This window comes from Coregonus clupeaformis, chromosome 35 (assembly GCF_020615455.1).
Source record: "Coregonus clupeaformis isolate EN_2021a chromosome 35, ASM2061545v1, whole genome shotgun sequence".
Lineage (NCBI taxonomy): Eukaryota > Metazoa > Chordata > Actinopteri > Salmoniformes > Salmonidae > Coregonus > Coregonus clupeaformis.
This window is the reverse complement of record NC_059226.1, coordinates 31,293,100-31,312,987: the sequence shown is the minus strand read 5'-3', so window position 1 is coordinate 31,312,987 and position 19,888 is coordinate 31,293,100. Positions and strand designations below refer to the sequence as shown.

At 44.5% G+C, this 19,888-nt stretch overlaps 1 protein-coding gene across 1 annotated transcript in view; it reads right to left on the bottom strand.

Moving 5' to 3' along the window:
• Nucleotides 1–8,089: 8,089 nt before the first annotated feature.
• Nucleotides 8,090–19,888, bottom strand: part of LOC121551380 (cytohesin-3) — a 56,706-nt gene continuing 44,907 nt past the window's right edge. The window contains exons 10-13 of the mRNA XM_041864001.2: nt 13,125–13,201; nt 12,594–12,665; nt 12,122–12,276; nt 8,090–9,653 (exon numbers count right to left, since the gene is read on the bottom strand). Coding sequence (XP_041719935.1) covers nt 9,581–9,653; nt 12,122–12,276; nt 12,594–12,665; nt 13,125–13,201 — 377 coding nt within the window. The 3' untranslated portion in view covers nt 8,090–9,580. The remainder of the gene's footprint in view (nt 9,654–12,121; nt 12,277–12,593; nt 12,666–13,124; nt 13,202–19,888) is intronic.

Sequence of the window (19,888 nt, the reverse complement as noted above, 5' to 3'; positions counted from 1 at the left end):
CAAGGACTGGCCATCCATGATATCAAAATTATAGTTACCATATTTTGAAGCTAAATAGTGTTTGTTTACAAACATTGTCATGAAACAAGCTTTTATTTTGGGTTCTGATGGGGTATGACAGTTGAACTAATAAGCACATGAGGCATTTATAATATTATAACATCATATTCTTTAGAGGTCAAAAAATGGATGAAGCAACTGCAGATTGCACCTTTAAATGTGTATGTGTAATATGTTAAATTGTGTCACGGTTCAGACAGACGACAAGAGGACCACAATTGCGTCACACCAGAAAGTTTATTTAAACTTAAAGGGAAAGGGATGTAGGGAGTGAGTGAAGGCTCCAGGGGTTATCCCGTCCGATGTGCTGGGTCTGTGCCTCCCCCCAGTGGCAGCGATGCGTCCGATGACGCCGGTGGTTGGTGGTCCAGAAGTCCTGGGGGAGGAAACACAGACACAACGGGGCGGAATGAAACCAGGCAGCAGTACAGTTCAAGGGAAATCCAAAATACGTAGTAGCAAGGCAGAAGGCTGGTCAGAGTTACCGGGATTGAAGAGTAGTCAGGAGTCGTAATGGCAGAAGCAGGTCTGGATCTCCTGAGGCAGAAGAGTATCCAAAAAACAGGCAGGTCCGGGGTCACAAAACCAGGGTGAGCCAGAAGCGCGAGCAAACAGGTTCGGGTGTGAGCTTTGCAGACGATCTGACACCGGAGAGCTGAAAGACAGGGCCTTAAATGCTGGGAGAGGTTAGTGGGTAATGCAGCGCAGCTGGCAGAGTAATTAGAGCCGAGCAGAGCAGGGACAGGTGGAGCTAGTTAGGCTGAGTAGAGAGAGGAGGTGAGCAGAGTGGAAGCAAATTAAGGTGGTAACCCGGTGGAGTGAGAGGGCTCATGACAGAACCCCCCCAAGGGACGGCCCCAGAAGTCCCAAGAGCAACACCACGCCGGGCGGGAGGAGGGGAGCCGGAGGAGGGCTAGAACTCCTCCGAACGGTCCGAGTGAACGTCCTCATCCTCGGAGGAAGCCGGAGGGCCGTGGTCGGGAGATGGGACAGGTCCCGAGACAGGATCAGGCACAGGACAGGAAGCCGAGCGGGCCGGACGGTTAGGGACCCCTCTGGGGCGGCCCCTACGGATTGCAGGTTGATCCGGATGCCGTTGGTGGAAAGCGGTGATGAGAGTCCTATCCACAATCCGACTAGCTGGCACCCAGGTCCTTTCCTCAGGTCCATAGCCCTCCCAGTCAATGAGGTACTGGAGACCCCTACCCCTCCGTCTGGACCGAAGCAGGCGGCGGACGGTGTAAACCAGACCACCATCGACGAGCCGTGGAGGAGGAGGACAAGGCGCAGCAGGGACCAGCGGACTCCTGGGCACAGGCAGGGGCTGCAGCAATCCGGCTGGGGGCTGGCAGAACGACTTGTGTTGGTTGCAGATGGGGCAGGCTTGGACGAATTCCCGTACATCCTTCCTCAGAGAGGGCCACCAGAACCTCTGGGCGAGCAGGTTGTAAGTGCGGGTGGAGCCAGGGTGACAAGCTAGGCGGGAGTCATGTCCCCACTGAACGACCTGGGACCTCAGGTCTTCGGGGGACAAAAAGGCGGTCAGCTGGGCAAGTGCTGGGACCTGGCTGGTTACGGAGAGCCTCCAGCACCTGTTCCTCAACAGCCCAGGTCAGAGCTGCAACGATGCAGGGACTTGGCAGAATCGACACAGGGTCCTTGGAGGGGTCAGGAGCGGAGTTAGTAGGTACTGGCCGAGGGGGTAGTGCGGCGGCAAGCAGGCAGGTTCGGTGGCAGTCCTCTCCCCACTCCCTGATCACCCCGGTCACCCAGTCGAGCTGAGGGTTGTGCCGGCGGAGCCATGGGTAACCCAGGATGAGGGGTTGGCCTGGAGAGGGGAGCAGGTGAAACTGGATAGTTTCTTGATGGTTTCCGGACAGACCCATCGAGACCGGGGCCGTGACATGAGTGACCGATCCGAGTAAGTGTCCGTCCAGTGCCCGGGCAGGAATAGGAGGTGTCAAACGGAGGTTCTCCAGTCCCAGTTGGCGTGCCAGCTTGATGTCCATTATGTTGGCTTCGGCGCCAGAATCCACCAGAGCAGCCAGGGTGTGAGTTGAGTCAGGGAGGCGGAGGTGAACTTGCAGCAGGGGTTTGCGGTCGGAGGACTGGATGGTCATTGAACTCAACCGGACTCCCCCTATGCCCGGTGAGCTTCGGCCCTTTAAAGGGCAGGTTACCACACGATGTCCATCACCTCCACAATAGAGGCAGAGGTTTGAGGTGAGCGTCGCTGGCGCTCTGCAGGAGTGAGAGAGGCTCGCCCAATCTCCATAGGCTCAGACTGATCAAGCTGACCTGGGTGAGTGGCAGTAGATGACAGGAGCCCAGTCGGATCTCTCCGAATGCCGGTAGTAGGTGGACCTTGGCGCCCCCTCCCACGACGACGGGTCTGTATCCTACTGTCGATCCTGACAGTCAGTGCGATGGCTTCATCAAGAGTGGAAGGCAGTTCATGGGAGACCAACTCGTCCTTGATATAGTCAGCCAAACTATGGAAGAACGCGTCCACCAACGATGGTGTGTTCCAAGAACTTCGTCTAGCCAGGGTTCGGAAGTCGATGGAATGGTCTGCGACTGTACGTCTGCCTTGTCGAATACTGAACAGTTCACGAGACGCCTCTGCGGTTGGGGAATCCAGGTCAAACACCTTCAGCATCTCCTCAGCAAACAGGTCGAAGGTTGCACATGCGGGGGTTTGACGTTCGAACTCTGCTGTTCCCCAGAGTCGAGCTCGGCCCGTCAGGTGAGTGATGGCATACCCAACTTTAGCCCCCTCCGTGGCGAAGGTCCTTGGCTGCAAGGAGAACTGAAGTCGGCAGCTAGTCAGGAATGGCCGGACCTGGGTTGAATCGCCGTTGAACCGCTCGGGGTTTCCAATCTTGGGTTCCGGAGCAGCGGCTGCAATGACCGGGGCAGGTAACTCGGGGGCAGGGCTGGTGGGCAGACTGGCTGGGGTCAGGTTGGTGAGGAGTTGAATGATCATGGCGAGTTGTTGTTGCTGCTGCTGGGACTGCTGCTGGTGCTGCTGGAACTGCTGATGCTGTTGGTGGCCGACCTGAAGCAGAGAGGAGATGACGCCGCTCATGCGGCCTAGCTCTCTCTCAGTGTGTTCCAGGCGTAGCATGGCGGTGGGTTGCTCAGGCTCTTCGGTTTCCATGTCGGGGGAAGTGTGCGCTGAGTCCATGATGGTCAGATCGTACTGTCACGGTTCAGACAGACGACAAGAGGACCACAATTGCGTCACACCAGAAAGTTTATTTAAACTTAAAGGGGAAAGGGATGTAGGGAGTGAGTGAAGGCTCCAGGGGTTATCCCGTCCGATGTGCTGGGTCTGTGCCTCCCCCAGTGGCAGCGATGCGTCCGATGACGCCGGTGGTTGGTGGTCCAGAAGTCCTGGGGGGGGGGAGGAAACACAGACACAGCGGGGCGGAATGAAACCAGGCAGCAGTACAGTTCAAGGGAAATCCAAAATACGTAGTAGCAAGGCAGAAGGCTGGTCAGAGTTACCGGGATTGAAGAGTAGTCAGGAGTCGTAATGGCAGAAGCAGGTCTGGATCTCCTGAGGCAGAAGAGTATCCAAAAAACAGGCAGGTCCGGGGTCACAAAACCAGGGTGAGCCAGAAGCGCGAGCAAACAGGTTCCGGGTGTGAGCTTTGCAGACGATCTGACACCGGAGAGCTGAAAGACAGGGCCTTAAATGCTGGGAGAGGTTAGTGGGTAATGCAGCGCAGCTGGCAGAGTAATTAGAGCCGAGCAGAGCAGGGACAGGTGGAGCTAGTTAGGCTGAGTAGAGAGAGGGAGGTGAGCAGAGTGGAAGCAAATTAAGGTGGTAACCCGGTGGAGTGAGAGGGCTCATGACAAAATTGTGTAGTTTGCTTCATGTTGGAGTTTTTTAATTGATGTGTCCCTGCTGGCTCATGGATCTGCCAACATTACGTTTTCATGTTTATGGAATCTCCCCCCAAACAATGCCTTATTTATCTATAATGTAAAAATGAATTATTTTAAAGTCATTGGTATTCATTCTTAGACAGATTTTTTATACATACATATTTATAACTGTTGTACATTGTATGAATATAGCTAACCACTGTAAAACAAGTCAAATGTGTAGTTGCGGCTTAAATTGATTAATTCTGAGTGTCAGCTTCGGGCCTTCAGCATAGCAACTGTTGCATACAAACTGTACTGTAAAATATCTGGGGAATATCTAAATGTGGGAAATAAATAGACTTTGTGAAATCTTTTTAATGACATTGCCTGTGCATGGACTGCAAAGATATTGATGTTTCATTTCATTCATTAACTCAGGCCGGTTTCGTGATACTGATGGTTTGAGAACTAACAGCAGGTTAGGAGAATTAACAGAGGTTAGGAATATGGTTAGGGTTTAGCTAAAATGCAATTGTCAACAACTGCTATCCCCAACGTGACATCTAGATGGCACTGTACTGGTAGCCGCAATCGTACAAACCATCAGTCTCGACAAACAATCAGTATCATAACACCGGTTTTGCTTCCATGTATTGTAATGTCACATCAATACACTGGGAGTCAGTGTTGCATCACTTACACTATAAAGCAGACAGAATCCCTTCAGGTCAGAAGGGTATAGAATCAGGAAGTAAACACCCATCTGCCCACTGTGTTACCTAAGAACTCTGTCCCCCTCTTTCAAATGATCTATTTGCACACCTTATCTTGGCACGGTGTATCTATTTATTGGCCAATTAAGTGGGGAAGTCATATTACTCTGACCTTATCTACATCTGTTTGCTGATCAATAAAGGGTTTCTCATAGACTTTAACCATCAGTAAAGGGTTTCTTGTACTGTAGACTTTTTCCACCACTCCATATTGACCATCTGTCTCTAAACAGTTGGTTGGTTCCTGTTCAGGACATGTTTCTTTTTTTTCAGTTACATTTTCTTTTCCACTGCTTTTCCACCATATAATAAACAGGCAAATATTGTATCTAAAGACTATTTAAATAATTACTACCCATGACAGTTGGTACTTAACATAAATTAAGAAATTAATTACCTATGCTACATGACGTACTAAGTTTAATAAAATATACATTTCAGCATATTATCTATTGATAACTGGATGATTAATTGCATATGCAAATATGTAGGTCAAGCTCAATAAATAATAAATAAATGCGTCGTACAACGGATGTAGTCTTTATGTATACTTTATGTAGCTTTCCACGTAATGTACAACGTGACCAATAGCTTTTACAGAGATATAAAAGTTAATTTAGCTATAGCCCCACATAAGGGGCAGTAGTAGGTAATATTCTGCCCTGAGATCAGGGGTCATATCTTACAAACACATAGAAATACTCTACTGGATTCAACTTCATCAGTCAGCATTATAGTTTTGACATCATCACTTTCATCATCATCATCAACATCGTCATCATCAATATTACTACCACCCGTATCCTGTTCATCCTCATCATCAACATCTGCCTTATCATCATCATCATCATCCTCATACCTGCTGGAAATGGACTTTTCCTGACATCACGTTATATAGTATTTGTTTATGATCATTTTTAAGTCTTGTGTACAAAAGACCCCAAACTTGACCTGATGCAAAGTACAGCCAGTAGGAGTAATATGTTTAAGAGTGTGCATACAACAACAAAAAGGAGACCCATAAAACCTATACATTATTTACATATACATAACTTAAGTCTATAGTTTTAACAGTTACGGACAGAATGGAACCATTTGACATAGAAAATAAATACAAACAAAATAGTAGATTATATTTTTTAAGGGGAACACAAAAAGCAAGCAAGGATCTTAGGTTAAAAATAAAAAGCATACGGGTCACATCAATGCATCGCCCCTCACTGACACTGTTGGCTAGGTTTGGACCTCGAGACACTGAAAGAAAAGCTTAAAATGACTGGTACCCTATTGGGCTGTTTCACAAACCCATATTCAAGCCTACTCTTAGACTACAACGCATTTTCAAAGTATGTTCAATTGCATTGCAGACACTCCATTGAAAATGATTTTCAATCCAATAGTAGGCTAAATATAGGTCCATGTAACCACCCCTATAATTCACAACCAAAGTAAAAAGTATGCACATTTAAATATTCTGTGGTCCACACAATGCATGAAATCAGTCCAGCTGACTCAAGACTGTAATGTTGTAGTTTTTCTAGTTTTTTGTTCTTCCTAATTTCAGCACTAACCTAGCTTTGTATTCTGAGAAAAAGAGTTGAGCACCATAGTGAGATGATTACATGGTTCATGTTCAGGGCCATTAGTGTAAGGCCCAGATTTGTTCCTGGTCAAGTCACATGGTCATGTACAGTTACTGCAGCCCTGGAACTTTCTCTCCTTCCCTCCCTCTCTGACACTCACTCCATCTCTCACATCCCCTCTCCTCTTTCTGCCATGTCTCTCTATCCACCTGAACATTCACAAGAGGAACTATTTTTTCTCCTGTCTTTATAAATGATCACACACAAACCTTTCTGATGGATGTCAGAGATTATATTAAGATAGTCGCTCTGTTAAATGTCTGCTGTTGGCTTGCACACTGCTGTGTTTACATACATACAGTTGAAGTCGGAAGTTTACATACACTTAGGTTGGAGTCATTAAAACTCGTTTTTCAACCACTCCACAAGTCATTTTTCCAACAATTGTTTAGACAGATTATTTCACTTATAATTCACTGTATCACAATTCCAGTGGGTCAGAAGTTTACATACACTAAGTTGACTGTGCCTTTAAACAGCTTGGAAAATTCCCGAAAATGATGTCATGGCTTTAGAAGCTTCTGATAGGCTAATTGACATCATTTGAGTCATTTGGAGGTGTACCTGTGGATGTATTTCAAGGCCTACCTTCAAACGCAGTGCCTCTTTGCTTGACATCATGGGAAAATCAAAAGAAATCAGCCAAGACCTCAGAAAAAACATTGTAGACCTCCACAAGATGGTTCATCCTTGGGAACAATTTCCAAATGCCTGAAGGCACCACGTTCATCTGTACAAACAATAGTACGCAAGTTTAAACACCATGGGACCACGCAGCCATAATACCGCTCAGGAAGGAGAAGCGTCCTGTCTCCTAGAGATGAACGTACTTTGGTGCGAAAAGTGCAAATCAATCCCAGAACAACAGCAAAGGACCTTGTGAAGATTCTGGAGGAAACAGGTACAAAAGTATCTATATCCATAGTAAAACAAGTCCTATGTCGACATAACCTGAAAGGCCGCTCAGCAAGGAAGAAGCCACTGCTCCAAAACCGCCATAAAAAAGCCAGACTACGGTTTTCAACTGTTTGGCCATAATGACCATCGTTATGTTTGGAGGAAAAAGGGGGATGCTTGCAAGCCGAAGAACACCATCCCAACCGTGAAGCACGGGGGTGGCAGCATCATGCTGTAGGGGTGCTTTGCTGCAGGAGGGACTGGTGCACTTCACAAAAAACATGGCATCATGAGGAAGGAAAATTATGTGGATATATCGAACCAACATCTCAAGACATTAGTCAGGAAGTTAAAGCTTGGTCGCAAATGGGTCTTCCAAATGGACAATGACCCCAAGCATACTTCCAAAGTTGTGGCAAAATGGCTTAAGGACAACAAAGTCAAGGTATTGGAGTGGCCATCACAAAGCCCTGACCTCAATCCTATAGAAAATTTGTGGGCAGAACTGAAAAAGCGTGTGCGGGCAAGAAGGCCTACAAACCTGACTCAGTTACACCAGCTCTGTCAGGAGGAATGGGCCAAAATTCACCCAACTTATTGTGGGAAGCTTGTGGAAGGCTACCCGAAACGTTTGACCCAAGTTTAACAATTTAAAGGCAATGCTACCAAATACTAATTGAGTGTATGATAACTTCTGACCCACTGGGAATGTGATGAAAGAAATAAAAGCTGAAATAAATCATTCTCTCTACTATTATTCTGACATTTCACATTCTTAAAATAAAGTGGTGATCCTAACTGACCTAAGACAAGGAATTTTTACAAGGATTAAATGTCAGGAATTGTGAAAAACTGAGTTTAAATGTATTTGGCTAAGGTGTATGTAAACTTCCGACTTCAACTGTACATGCATAGATACTGTGTAGATACACACACAAGTTAGCACACCCACTTCTCACGCACTTTATGGTATATCTACAAACAGACATACATGCATGTGCATCTGATAAGTGGCAGTTTTGCTTTTCAAGTCATCCAAACGCAGAAGACACCTAGAAAGCAGGGGTTAGAACCGGTTCAGGGAACAGAACAGAAAAATAAATAAATGTTTTGAGGAACGGAAACAGAACCGTGTACGAAAGTGATCTCTAGTGTTCCGCAACATAACTGTTATTTTCAAATCTTGAGAACCGGGTAATAATGTTATTTTGAGTTCCAAAAATATTCCTAATTTATAGTATATAATATTCTGTAATTTGGTGAAGTTATAATGCTAGTAATAGCCTACACACATTCCAATTCAAGTCATGTCATGATGTTTAGCGCTTCAAGCCAAGCCCCCTCCATGTCCACCCCTCTCTCTCACTCTTGCCCCACCCATTAAGTTTCAGTCGCATCTCGCACCTGCAATTATCTGACCAATTAAACATGTAAACAACGATCTAACCCATTCCATAGCAAGCTGCTCTATCGGCACTAATTGGTGGAGTAAATATTAGCTAAATGTAAAAACACATGTTGATTTCACAGGTAAAAGAATTACCAAAAAGAACTATATGAACCGTTACTTTTTTGGGGTTCGAACCGGTTCAGAACTTTATTTTCTGGTCGGAACACCGGAACGGAATGAAATAAATATGGGTTCTGCTCGGAACGGAACGATTGGGAAATAATGTCCGTTCCAACCCCTGCTAGAAACACATGGAAGTAATCAGAAGCAGTGTGGGAAACACAGGAGGGCATTGCGGGGGAGTAAAGAGACGAGACAGAGAGAGAGAGAGAGAGAGAGTGTTAATACAGGTTAATATATCCCACTTGCTTCCCTTGGTAGTCTGTAGTGTGGCTGAACCACACTGGTGCTATAGAGGGATGTCTCCCTGTGTTGGCCCATATATTGGTCCTCTGCTTTAGTCTTGGGACATCATGTCATGTCCCTGTCACTCCAGCCCCTGGTACTGCAGCCAGGGCTAGGGAAGTGTCCAGAATGGGGAGGGGGGTTGTCTTCAAGACCGGAGCCTTTCCTCGTTGCCTTCAAGACCGGGTGGGAGTTCTATCAGGGTCTGAAGGGTCAGATGGCTATCTTTGGTTGGCCATCCATCTCTCTAGTGACAAGTTGTTCTGGGGGTCCAGGGCGAGAGGGATAGTAGGGAGGGAACTTCATGAGTGGAGTCTGTCCGTGGGAGTGGAGGGAGGGAGGGAGGGAGGGGGGATTGTGGAAGGGGTGTTTAATTTCATGAGTAAAGTCTGTCTGGGGAAGAGGATTGGTGGGCTGAGGGAAGGGGGTTTGGGGTGCACTGGGATGAGGGGTGTCCTGGGAAGGAATGTCCCTCCTCACTTCTTGTTGGCGATCCGTCTCTTCCTGGTGGCCAACATATCGTAGAAGGGATCCCTGCTGATGCTCGCCCTGGAACAGCCAATCAAAACAAATATATAATAATACGCCAAGGGGAAACATGAGCATCTTTGATATGGAAATGCAGCCACATTTCTACAAAACCCATGCCTTAATAACTAACTAGATCAAAAAAATTAAAGTTTGTTCGGTGACCTAGTTTTGTTTCCATGGTTTCTGAAGAGAACCTACCCATCCCCTTTTTTCTTATTTTCCTCAGCACTCCGGTTCCATCTCTTTCAGAGATTCTGTGGAATGTCGTTCCCTGATTCCCTGTTCTAGAACCCTTCCAAGTGTTCTCATTCTAGCACACTCTCTCCTCTCTGCAGTTTTCCAGGTTTATAGGTTGGAGTGCAGGGGAAACAATAGCGCTCTAAATTATCAACACTCCAGCTCTCTTTTTCTGGGAGAGAAGGCACTCTGCACAAAGCGAAGTGAGTCAGAGAGCCATTCTGGCTCCGGCACAGAGCGCAGTTTCAGTTTCACGGGTGTAAAATCCTGTTAGCACCAGCACAAAGCCAAAACCGGCTCAACCCCCCACTGGGGATTCGCTCTCTCTTACTCCCTTTACATTGTGTCCCATATACGACTATGTCTCTGAGCTATGACAACAATTCCTCTCCTTTTTTTAGGTTTGGTTATTTACCGCAACCTAATTTCAGAAAAACAAAAGAAGAAACCCCGGGGCGCCTTTCTTTCTGGAAATAAATTAAACAGAGAATGAAATAGGATCAAGTTTATCCATGAAAAGACATTGCGACACATTGAAATGGATATGAATATGTTACCAAATATTGACTTATTACAATGGCGCTACAGTATAGCAAATATATTGAGTTAGCCTACATAAAATGTATTTGATACAGTTATATAAGAGCTTCATAGTCCAGTTCAGAATTTTCCAAACTCACACAGATTGTCCCCTAAAAGTAGTCTTAACTGTTTATTTAAAAACTGTCCTAAATCGTGATTAAAGATAAGAGGATAAGGAGATTGACTATATGACCATCCCTATTTTACTGAGGAAATGTGAATGACATGAAAGCCTTTTATCTTGGCTAAATCCTTCTTGACTACCTCTGGAGAAGATAACACACACACACTGCATGGTGCTTGTTAGCCTCTGTGGCTACAGGGGGGAAGCGCTGGGGCTTTAGCCCAGTTTTGAGCCTCCTTTCCTGGTCAGGCTAGCTGGGCTCGCTCCCCATCCCCCGAGGTGCTTTAAGCGGTAACGAATCCTTCCCGATTTCCCCTGGGGGAGTTAACTATCATTGTAGCCTAGATAGTGAATGTGGTGGAGAGTGGAGGGAAGCTAACTAGCATTGTAGCCTAGATAGTGAATGTGGTGGGGAGGGGTTTTGGGAAGCTAACTGGCATTAGAGCCTAGATAGTGAATGTGGTGGGGAGTGGTTTTGGGAAGCTAACTAGCATTGCAGCCTAGATAGTGAATGTGGTCGGGAGTGGTTTTGGGAAGCTAACTAGCATTGCAGCCTAGATAGTGAATGTGGTGGGGAGTGGTTTTAGGAAGCTAACTAGCATTGCAGCCTAGATAGTGAATGTGGTGGGGAGTGGTTTTGGGAAGCTAACTAGCAGTGCAGCCTAGATAGTGAATGTGGTGGGAAGTGGTTTTGGGAAGCTAACTAGCAGTGCAGCCTAGATAGTGAATGTGGTGGGGAGTGGAGGGAAGCTAACTAGCATTGCAGCCTAGATAGTGAATGTGGTGGGGAGTGGAGAGAAGCTAACTATCATTGTAGCCTAGATAGTGAATGTGGTGGAGAGTGGTTTTGAGAAGCTAACTAGCAGTTTTGAGCCTCCTTTCCTGGTCAGGCTAGCTGGGCTCGCTCCCCATCCCACGGGGTGCTTTAAGCGGTAACGAATCCTTCCCGATTTCCCCTGGGGGAGTTAACTATCATTGTAGCCTAGATAGTGAATGTGGTGGAGAGTGGAGGGAAGCTAACTAGCATTGTAGCCTAGATAGTGAATGTGGTGGGGAGGGGTTTTGGGAAGCTAACTGGCATTAGAGCCTAGATAGTGAATGTGGTGGGGAGTGGTTTTGGGAAGCTAACTAGCATTGCAGCCTAGATAGTGAATGTGGTCGGGAGTGGTTTTGGGAAGCTAACTAGCATTGCAGCCTAGATAGTGAATGTGGTGGGGAGTGGTTTTAGGAAGCTAACTAGCATTGCAGCCTAGATAGTGAATGTGGTGGGGAGTGGTTTTGGGAAGCTAACTAGCAGTGCAGCCTAGATAGTGAATGTGGTGGGGAGTGGAGGGAAGCTAACTAGCATTGCAGCCTAGATAGTGAATGTGGTGGGGAGTGGAGAGAAGCTAACTATCATTGTAGCCTAGATAGTGAATGTGGTGGAGAGTGGTTTTGAGAAGCTAACTAGCATTGCAGCCTAGATAGTGAATGTGGTGGGGAGTGGAGGGATGCTAACTAGCATTGCAGCCTAGATAGTGTATGTGGCGGTCAGGAGTCTTACTTTATGGATTTGATCCACTCCTCTTTCTCCTCAGTCGTGGGCGCTGATATCCTGTACACCGTGTGGTTGCCCTCGACGACCCGGCCGTCCGCCTCCGTCTTACACGCCTTGATCACCGAACCCTTGTGGTTGGGGTTGTAGAGCTCGAAGCAGTTCTGGGGGTGGCAAGGTGGTGGTGAAAGGGTGGTAGCATTGTAGCATAATCCCAACAAGGTGGAGGTGAAAGGGTGGTTGTATTGCCCAACAATTAGAGAGACCCCATCCCCAACTAGGTTACATGTTCCAGGTCAAATACATTACTAGAAATATGCAAGACTATGTTGACTTTTGACCCCTGGTGATATCATGGGTTGGGTTTCTCCACTGGATGAGTGGAACCTTGTGGATGAGGTTGACTACCAGTACCACCTAATATAATAGTGACATAATAACGGTTCATAAGGGCTATGATGCAGTATCATGAAGCACTCACTGGTTTCCTGGGTTCCTCCACTTCTCTGATACTGAGGTTCTCTAAGGGGATGATCCCACGAGGCTCCTTATCCTGGAGGGGGGAAGAGAGAGAGAGAGAGAGAGAGAGAGAGAGAGAGAGAGAGAGAGAGCGAGAGAGAGAGAGAACAAGAAATGTGCTGTGACATTGTTTCATAGACTGGAAAACAACCTTCATTCCCCTCTGCTCTGCTCTCTCTAATATAACTAATGATGTTAGTGTCCGGCAGGCAGGCAGTCTGGAGGACAGAGAGATAAGTATATGATCCACTAGGATAATACAAGGGTAGAGGACAGACTGCTGATAAAGCAACTATCTCTGGATAGAGAGGCAAATGCTATGATAAAGATACTGCGATAAAGAGCTTCCAGTTATACTACCACATGTAAGCGCATGTACACACACACACAGGCAAAAAGCGTACTTGCCTAAAATACTGCACTCGCACACATGCATGCACACACACACGCATTCATGCACACACACACACCACACATACACACACAGACTTACTGTTGTGTACTCAAAGTAGTACAGGCAGTTGTCTGTCAGGATAAACCACCTTCTCTTCCAGGTCTTCACTCTTCCCCCTGAGACAGGAAATAGGAAGTGGAAACAGGAAGTGATGACACAATGGTATTAGTGACGGACTGACAGCCTCCACCATACTCCTCACAGTATGAACAACAGGAGGAAGGCACTCCAACAAGACCAGAGGTGGAAAATAGGCAAAGTAATGGCCACCTTGACCACAACAACGTGACAGCTCTAGTGTTACAAATCAGCCACCCCTCTTTGAGAATATGAGCAAGAGAAAGAAATATGAGCATGTGTAAAGAAATTCGAAAGTTGCTGTGAGATTTGACTCAAACAATGGCATAAAATCTATATACTGCATGTAAAGCATGTATACCACTGGCACAGGAGAAATTGAAGATGAGTGTGAGAGAGTATGAGAGAGAGAGAGAGGAGAGAGAAAAGAGAGTGAAAAGAGAGAGGAGAGAGAGAGACAGAGGAGAGAGAGCGAGAGGAGAGAAAGAGAGAGGGAGAGAGAGAAAGTGAGAGAGAAAGAGAGAGAGAGGATGGAGAAAAGAGAGAGAGAAGAGAGAGTGAGAGAAGAGAAAGAGAGAGAGATGAGACAGAGAGAGGAGAGTGGAGAGAGAGACAGAGAGAGACAGAGACCTTACAGTACACTTCCTCTAAAACAGCCCATCCTCCTCCTGTGTTTGAATGGAGCTAAGACACAGAAAGATCAAAGCCAATGAACTCTGCTGTTGGTACTTGGCACCACTGATTGAGAGGTGATGCAATTCCATCACAGGATTTGTTCAGCAACGTGATTGGTTACACCATCTCTTCCAGTTACTGCATAGTGAATGTTATGGAAATGATTACTCACACAACTTCTGAATTATTGCTAACTTTGCTCATCCATTTTTTAGAGGCAATGGAATAAAATGCTATTGGATCTCCAGAAGAAGGAAGGTACACACTTGATATGAACCTAACTTGGCATCTAAAACACCCTTGGAGGAATAATACACACACACATACACACATGCACACACACACCAAACCCCCAAGCAAATATTCTTACGTTTTGTAGCATGGGTATACCAAATCAGAGGGGTAGAGAGGGGGGCAACACACAGTTCAAATAGTTTTTAACAGAGTTCCCCCTTAGGCAACTACAGCCCAATACAGTGCAGCGTTCAGCTGAAATGAAACACGCAAACACAGTGATACAAGGCAGGGATGCTGAGAAGACTTCCCTGTTGGAAGACAGCAATAAAAATACTCCAATACTGTGTTGGAAAATGGAGAACACACACACACACACACACACACACACACACACAGCCCTCAGCACTGGCAGTGGTATTCACATAAAACCATACTAAATACAGCTGGCTGTTTGTTTGTGAGTGGAGCAGGCATTCAAGACATTCAAATTGATGTTTTTCTTTCCACAGTCACATTTCAGTGCTATGCCGATTATCTGTGTATTAGTTGGGTAAACTGGGCTACCATGTTGTACATGCCACACAAAAAGCGTAGAAATAGAAAGATATAACAAGAGAGAAGTAAGCCCTGATCCAATTTGATACTTTTGAGTTACAAAGTGGTGGTTGTTTTTTGCTCTCTGTGTGTCTCCATTCTATCCATTCTATTTCTACAATTGATAGTCATTACAGTTTTTTACGATTGCTTACACACTAAAATTAAACTTTTCCCACAATTAGCAAAACCTTACACTCAAGGAGCAAAACACAAGGCTAGATTTGCACAACTGTAAGCACATTGTCAGCTTCACACTATTTGCAAAACATTACACACAGTGATTTGCAAAACACTAAACACACTTGTATACATCAGACACAGAAGTATATCATGATGTCACTCCCTTGCAATTCCAAAGCACTGACTGTGAAATTACCACATCTATGAGCCAATCTGTTAAACACAGCCATCAGGTGCACAACCACATGATTGCTAAATTGTAGACACACCAATCAGGTTTAAGCACTATAAAAATGCAGCAGGTAGGTTCACCTGCCTTAACCAAAATGGAAGGAGTCAGAAGAAGAGTGAGGGTGAGAGGAGGAGTACACAGACGAGGAGAAGGAGGTAGAGGAAGAGGCAGAGGCCGAGCCAGAGGTTGAGGAAGACCTGAAGCAGGAGGAGAACGTGCACAAAGAAGAAGAGGACCAAACTTATCAAATGACATTCGTGCAACACTAGTGGACCATGTTGTGAACCACGGATTGACGCTGAGAGAGGCTGGACTGAGAGTTCAGCCAAATCTTAGCAGATATACAGTGTCATCTGTCATAAGGACTTTTCGACAGGAAAACAGATAAAAGAAGATCTGTCTACAGTTACAGTAATCAGCCGCTTATTGTATGCACCATATCAGCACTTGTGATACCCCTTCCTGTGACATTGTACAGTAAGTTACATGTATTATTCTCTACATAGGATTGAGGGTCGGGAACGACAAGGAGGAAGGGGGCCCATATTCACGCAAGAACAAGAGAGAGAGATAATAAACATAGTTTTGGCCAATAATGCTATCAGGCTCAGAGAACTACAAGCCAACATTATCGGTGACCATGCCATTTTCAATAATGTCCATCAGGTCTCTCAGTCAACACTGGCACGCATCCTGAAAAGACATCAGGTTCAAATGAAACAACTTTATCGAGTGCCTTTTGAGCGGAATTCAGAGAGGGTCAAACGGCTGCGGCATGAGTATGTGGAGGTTTGTATTGTTCACTTTAGCACTGTGATGTTGCATACTGCACACATTACTTTTTTACATTGACTGTATACTAGACCTATCCTGAACTACACAATCTTGTCTTTCACTGTATTTCAGAGTTTTGCAGATGGATGCTGAGGAAATCCTGCATGAATTCATATATATTGATGAGGCAGGGTTCAACCTCACAAAAGCAAGAAGGAGAGGCAGAAATATCATTGGCCACAGGGCTATAATCAATGTCCCAGGGCAACGTGGGGGTAACATCACCCTTTGCGCTGCCATTTCACAGCATGGGGTTCTCCTCCGTCATGCCAAAATGGGCCCTTACAACACACCTCACATTCTCGCATTTTTGGACCGATTGCACCACATCGTCACAGCAGGTAATGAAATGCACCAGATGCAATACACTGTCATCTGGGACAATGTCTCATTCCACCGCTCTGCTTTGGTCCAGAACTGGTTTCAAACCATCTACAGTTGACAGTACTATACCTTCCACCATACTCTCCGTTTCTAAACCCTATCGAATAGTTTTTCTCTACATGGCGGTGGAAGGTTTACGATCTCCAGCCCCAGGCTCAGGTACCCCTCATTCAGGCCATGGAGGACGCCTGTGACCAAGTCGACGCCGCAGCTGTGCAAGGATGGATTCGACATTCAAGACGGTTCTTCCCGCGTTGTCTTGCTAATGAGGATATTGCTTGTGATGTTGATGAAATTCTCTGGCCAGATCCAGCTAGGCGAAGAGATAATGTATAGTATGTTTACTGTAGTATTTTCTGTACAATATTGTCCGTTTTTTTCGGATTATTTTTTTTATGTTTGTTGTTGTTATTTACTGTAATTGTAACCTGTACTGGATACAGTATTTTACGTGTGTCTATTGTTTGCTGAGCTAACAGTGTTATGCACACTACTGTAGTAGCATGAAAACTGGGACATGTTTTGTTGTGATTCTCCATGTTGACATGTTGACTGATTTGGGTATATGGAGAGAAATAAATGATATTTTCCTCAGTCTGCAGCATTGGTCTTGTGTAGTGTTTGTATAGTTGCACTTTCTCTGTGTACTTCATTTACAGTACTCTAATCACTGAGAATTAGACTTGCTAAAAGTGTTTTAGGTTAGCAACAGCAGTGTGTAACTGGTTCAAAAAGATTGAAGTCATATGAAATGTGTGTGTTTCGTATGGTAACAAAATATTGTTTTTATGAAGTCGTGTATAGTTTTGACAAAAGTGTTCCATTTTGCAAATGATCTGAAGTGTTGTGCTACTTTGGTGTAGGGTTGTGCTAATTGTGTGTAGTGTTTTGACAAACCGGGCCCTGTTTTCAAAATTGTGCTTAAACAATTGAAAAAAACTGTAATCCACAGCTGAGAATATCTGGAATGATCCTGTTTTCCGTTTGTTTTTTTGCCCTCCAGGTGAGACATGTCATAGGATGTGGTGTGGCAGGCTGACATCTTGTGGTTTCCTGGGTGTGTGTGAGTGGGATTTGTCCTAACAAAGTTATTGTGGGAAAGCTTTGTCCCAACATTCCTACAGAGCTCATCACTGACCATCCCTTAGTGCAGTAGTGTCCATGGAAAAACACATGTTTGTAACGCACACTAAGTACTACCAGAGAGTTTTTAGTACCATCTAATTCATTTAATTGAATCTCTCATTTCCTTTCTGTCTTTTAGTCGATAAGTCCATGCTAAAAAGTCACTAAGCATATACACACTGTTTCATAGACTTTCTGGCGAGTTTTGCCTGACGTATTTACATGAGGTAAAATGCCTAAAATCCTTTCTCTTAATTTCCACAGTTTACAGAGTGATCCTCTTTAAAATAGACTAATTTGTTCATAGCCTTCAGGGTTTATTTTTACTGGGCCAAATTAGAATTATTACAGAGAATACTCCAGCTGTAAATTTGATTTTTATTTAATTTATTTCACCTTTATTTAACCAGGAAAGCCAGTTGAGAACAAGTTCTCATTTACAACTGCGACCTGGCCAATATAAAGCAAAGCAGTGCGATAAAAACAACAACACAGAGTTACATATGGGGTAAAAAAACATAAAGTCAAAAAATACAACAGAAAATATATATACAGTGTGTGCAAATGTAGCAGTTATGGAGGTAAGGCAATAAATAGGCTATAGTGCAAAATAATTACAATTAGTATTAACACTGGAATGCTAGATGTGCAAGAGATTATGTGTGCAAATAGAGATACTGGGGTGCAAAAGAGCAAAATAAATAACAATATAGGGATGAGGTAGTTGGGTGGGCTAATTTCAGATGGGCTGTGTACAGTTGCAGTGATCGGTAAGGTGCTCTGACAACTGATGCTTAAAGTTAGTGAGGGAGATAAGAGTCTCCAGCTTCAGAGATTTTTGCAATTCGTTCCAGTCATTGGCAGCAGAGAACTGGAAGGAATGGCGGCCAAAGGAGGTGTTGGCTTTGGGAATGACCAGTGAGATATACCTGCTGGAGCGCAGACTACGGGTGGGTGCTGCTATGGTGACCAATGAGCTAAGATAAGGCGAGGATTTGCCTAGCAGTGATTTATAGATGGCCTGGAGCCAGTGGGATGGGGAGAGAGAGCACTATAATATAATAATTCACAGCTCTTAAGGCACACTGGGACTATTTGCATACATATATACTGGGTTTGATGAGACTGCAGAGACGTTACATAGAGCCAGTGGAATGTGCAGCATGTCTGAGCCAGGGTGTGTGTGTGTGTTTAAGTGTGACAAGGCTTGGCCCACCTGCACTGAGTTGGCCTTTAACCCTAACAAGTCATAATAAGGCAGTTGGATGGCAACGTTACAATGGCTATTGAAACAGGGAACTGTCCAAAACACTCCATGTACTGACTGGAGGACGGAATAAAAACAGGAATGAAAAGTGGTTTGAAATGGAGGGAATGGAGGTTAGGGACAGAGAGGTGAGAGGTCAGATGGAATAAGCACAACAGAAATGTAACCTTACAGCCGGCCAACCGGAAAACCCCAAAATACATTTAGAAAAGATATCACACCGAGATAGTAATCCTAGGTGTAAAATAGTAAATAATGGCTATTTCTCAGAAAGTTTTAAACTGTCAAGAGGAGTGAAACAAGGTTGTCCACTATCGGCATATCTATTTATTATGGCCATCGAGATGTTAGCTATTAAAATCAGATCCAACAATAATATCAAGGGATTAGAAATCCAGGGCTTAAAAACAAAGGTGTCATTGTACGCTGATGATTCATGTTTTCTTTTAAATCCACAACTTGAATCCCTCCACAGCCTCATAGAGGATCTAGGTACATTTTCTAACCTCTCTGGATTTCAACCAAATTATGATAAATGTACTATATTACGTATTGGATCACTAAAAAATATAATTTTTACATTGCCATGTAGTTTACCAATAAAATGGTCTGATGGTGATGTGGATATACTCGGAATACATATCCCAAATGAAATAAATAATCTCACTCCAATACATTTTTATAGAAAGTTAGCAAAAGTAGATAAGATCTTGCTACCATGTAAAGGTAAATACCTGTCAATTTGTGGAAAAATCACCCTGATTAACTCTTTAGTATTATCCCAGTTTACCTATTTGCTTATGGTCTTGCCTACGCCTAGCAAACAGTTTTTTAAATTATATGAGAAAAAAATATTCAATTTTATTTGGAACGGCAAGCCAGACAAAATTAAACGGGCCTATTTTTATAATGAATATGAATTTGGAGGACAGAAATTATTAAATATTAAAGCATTAGACCTATCATTATAAAGCTTCAGTCATACAAAAGTTATACTTAAATCCGAACTGGTTCTCTAGCAAATTAGTAAGATTGTCTCACCCAATGTTCAAGAATGGCCTTTTCCCCTTTATTCAGATTACAACCTCTCACTTTAAGTTATTTGAAAAGGAAATAATCTCCCAAATATCACTATTTCTAAAACAAACCATTGAAAGTTGGTTGCAATTTCAATTTAATCCTCCAGAAACGACA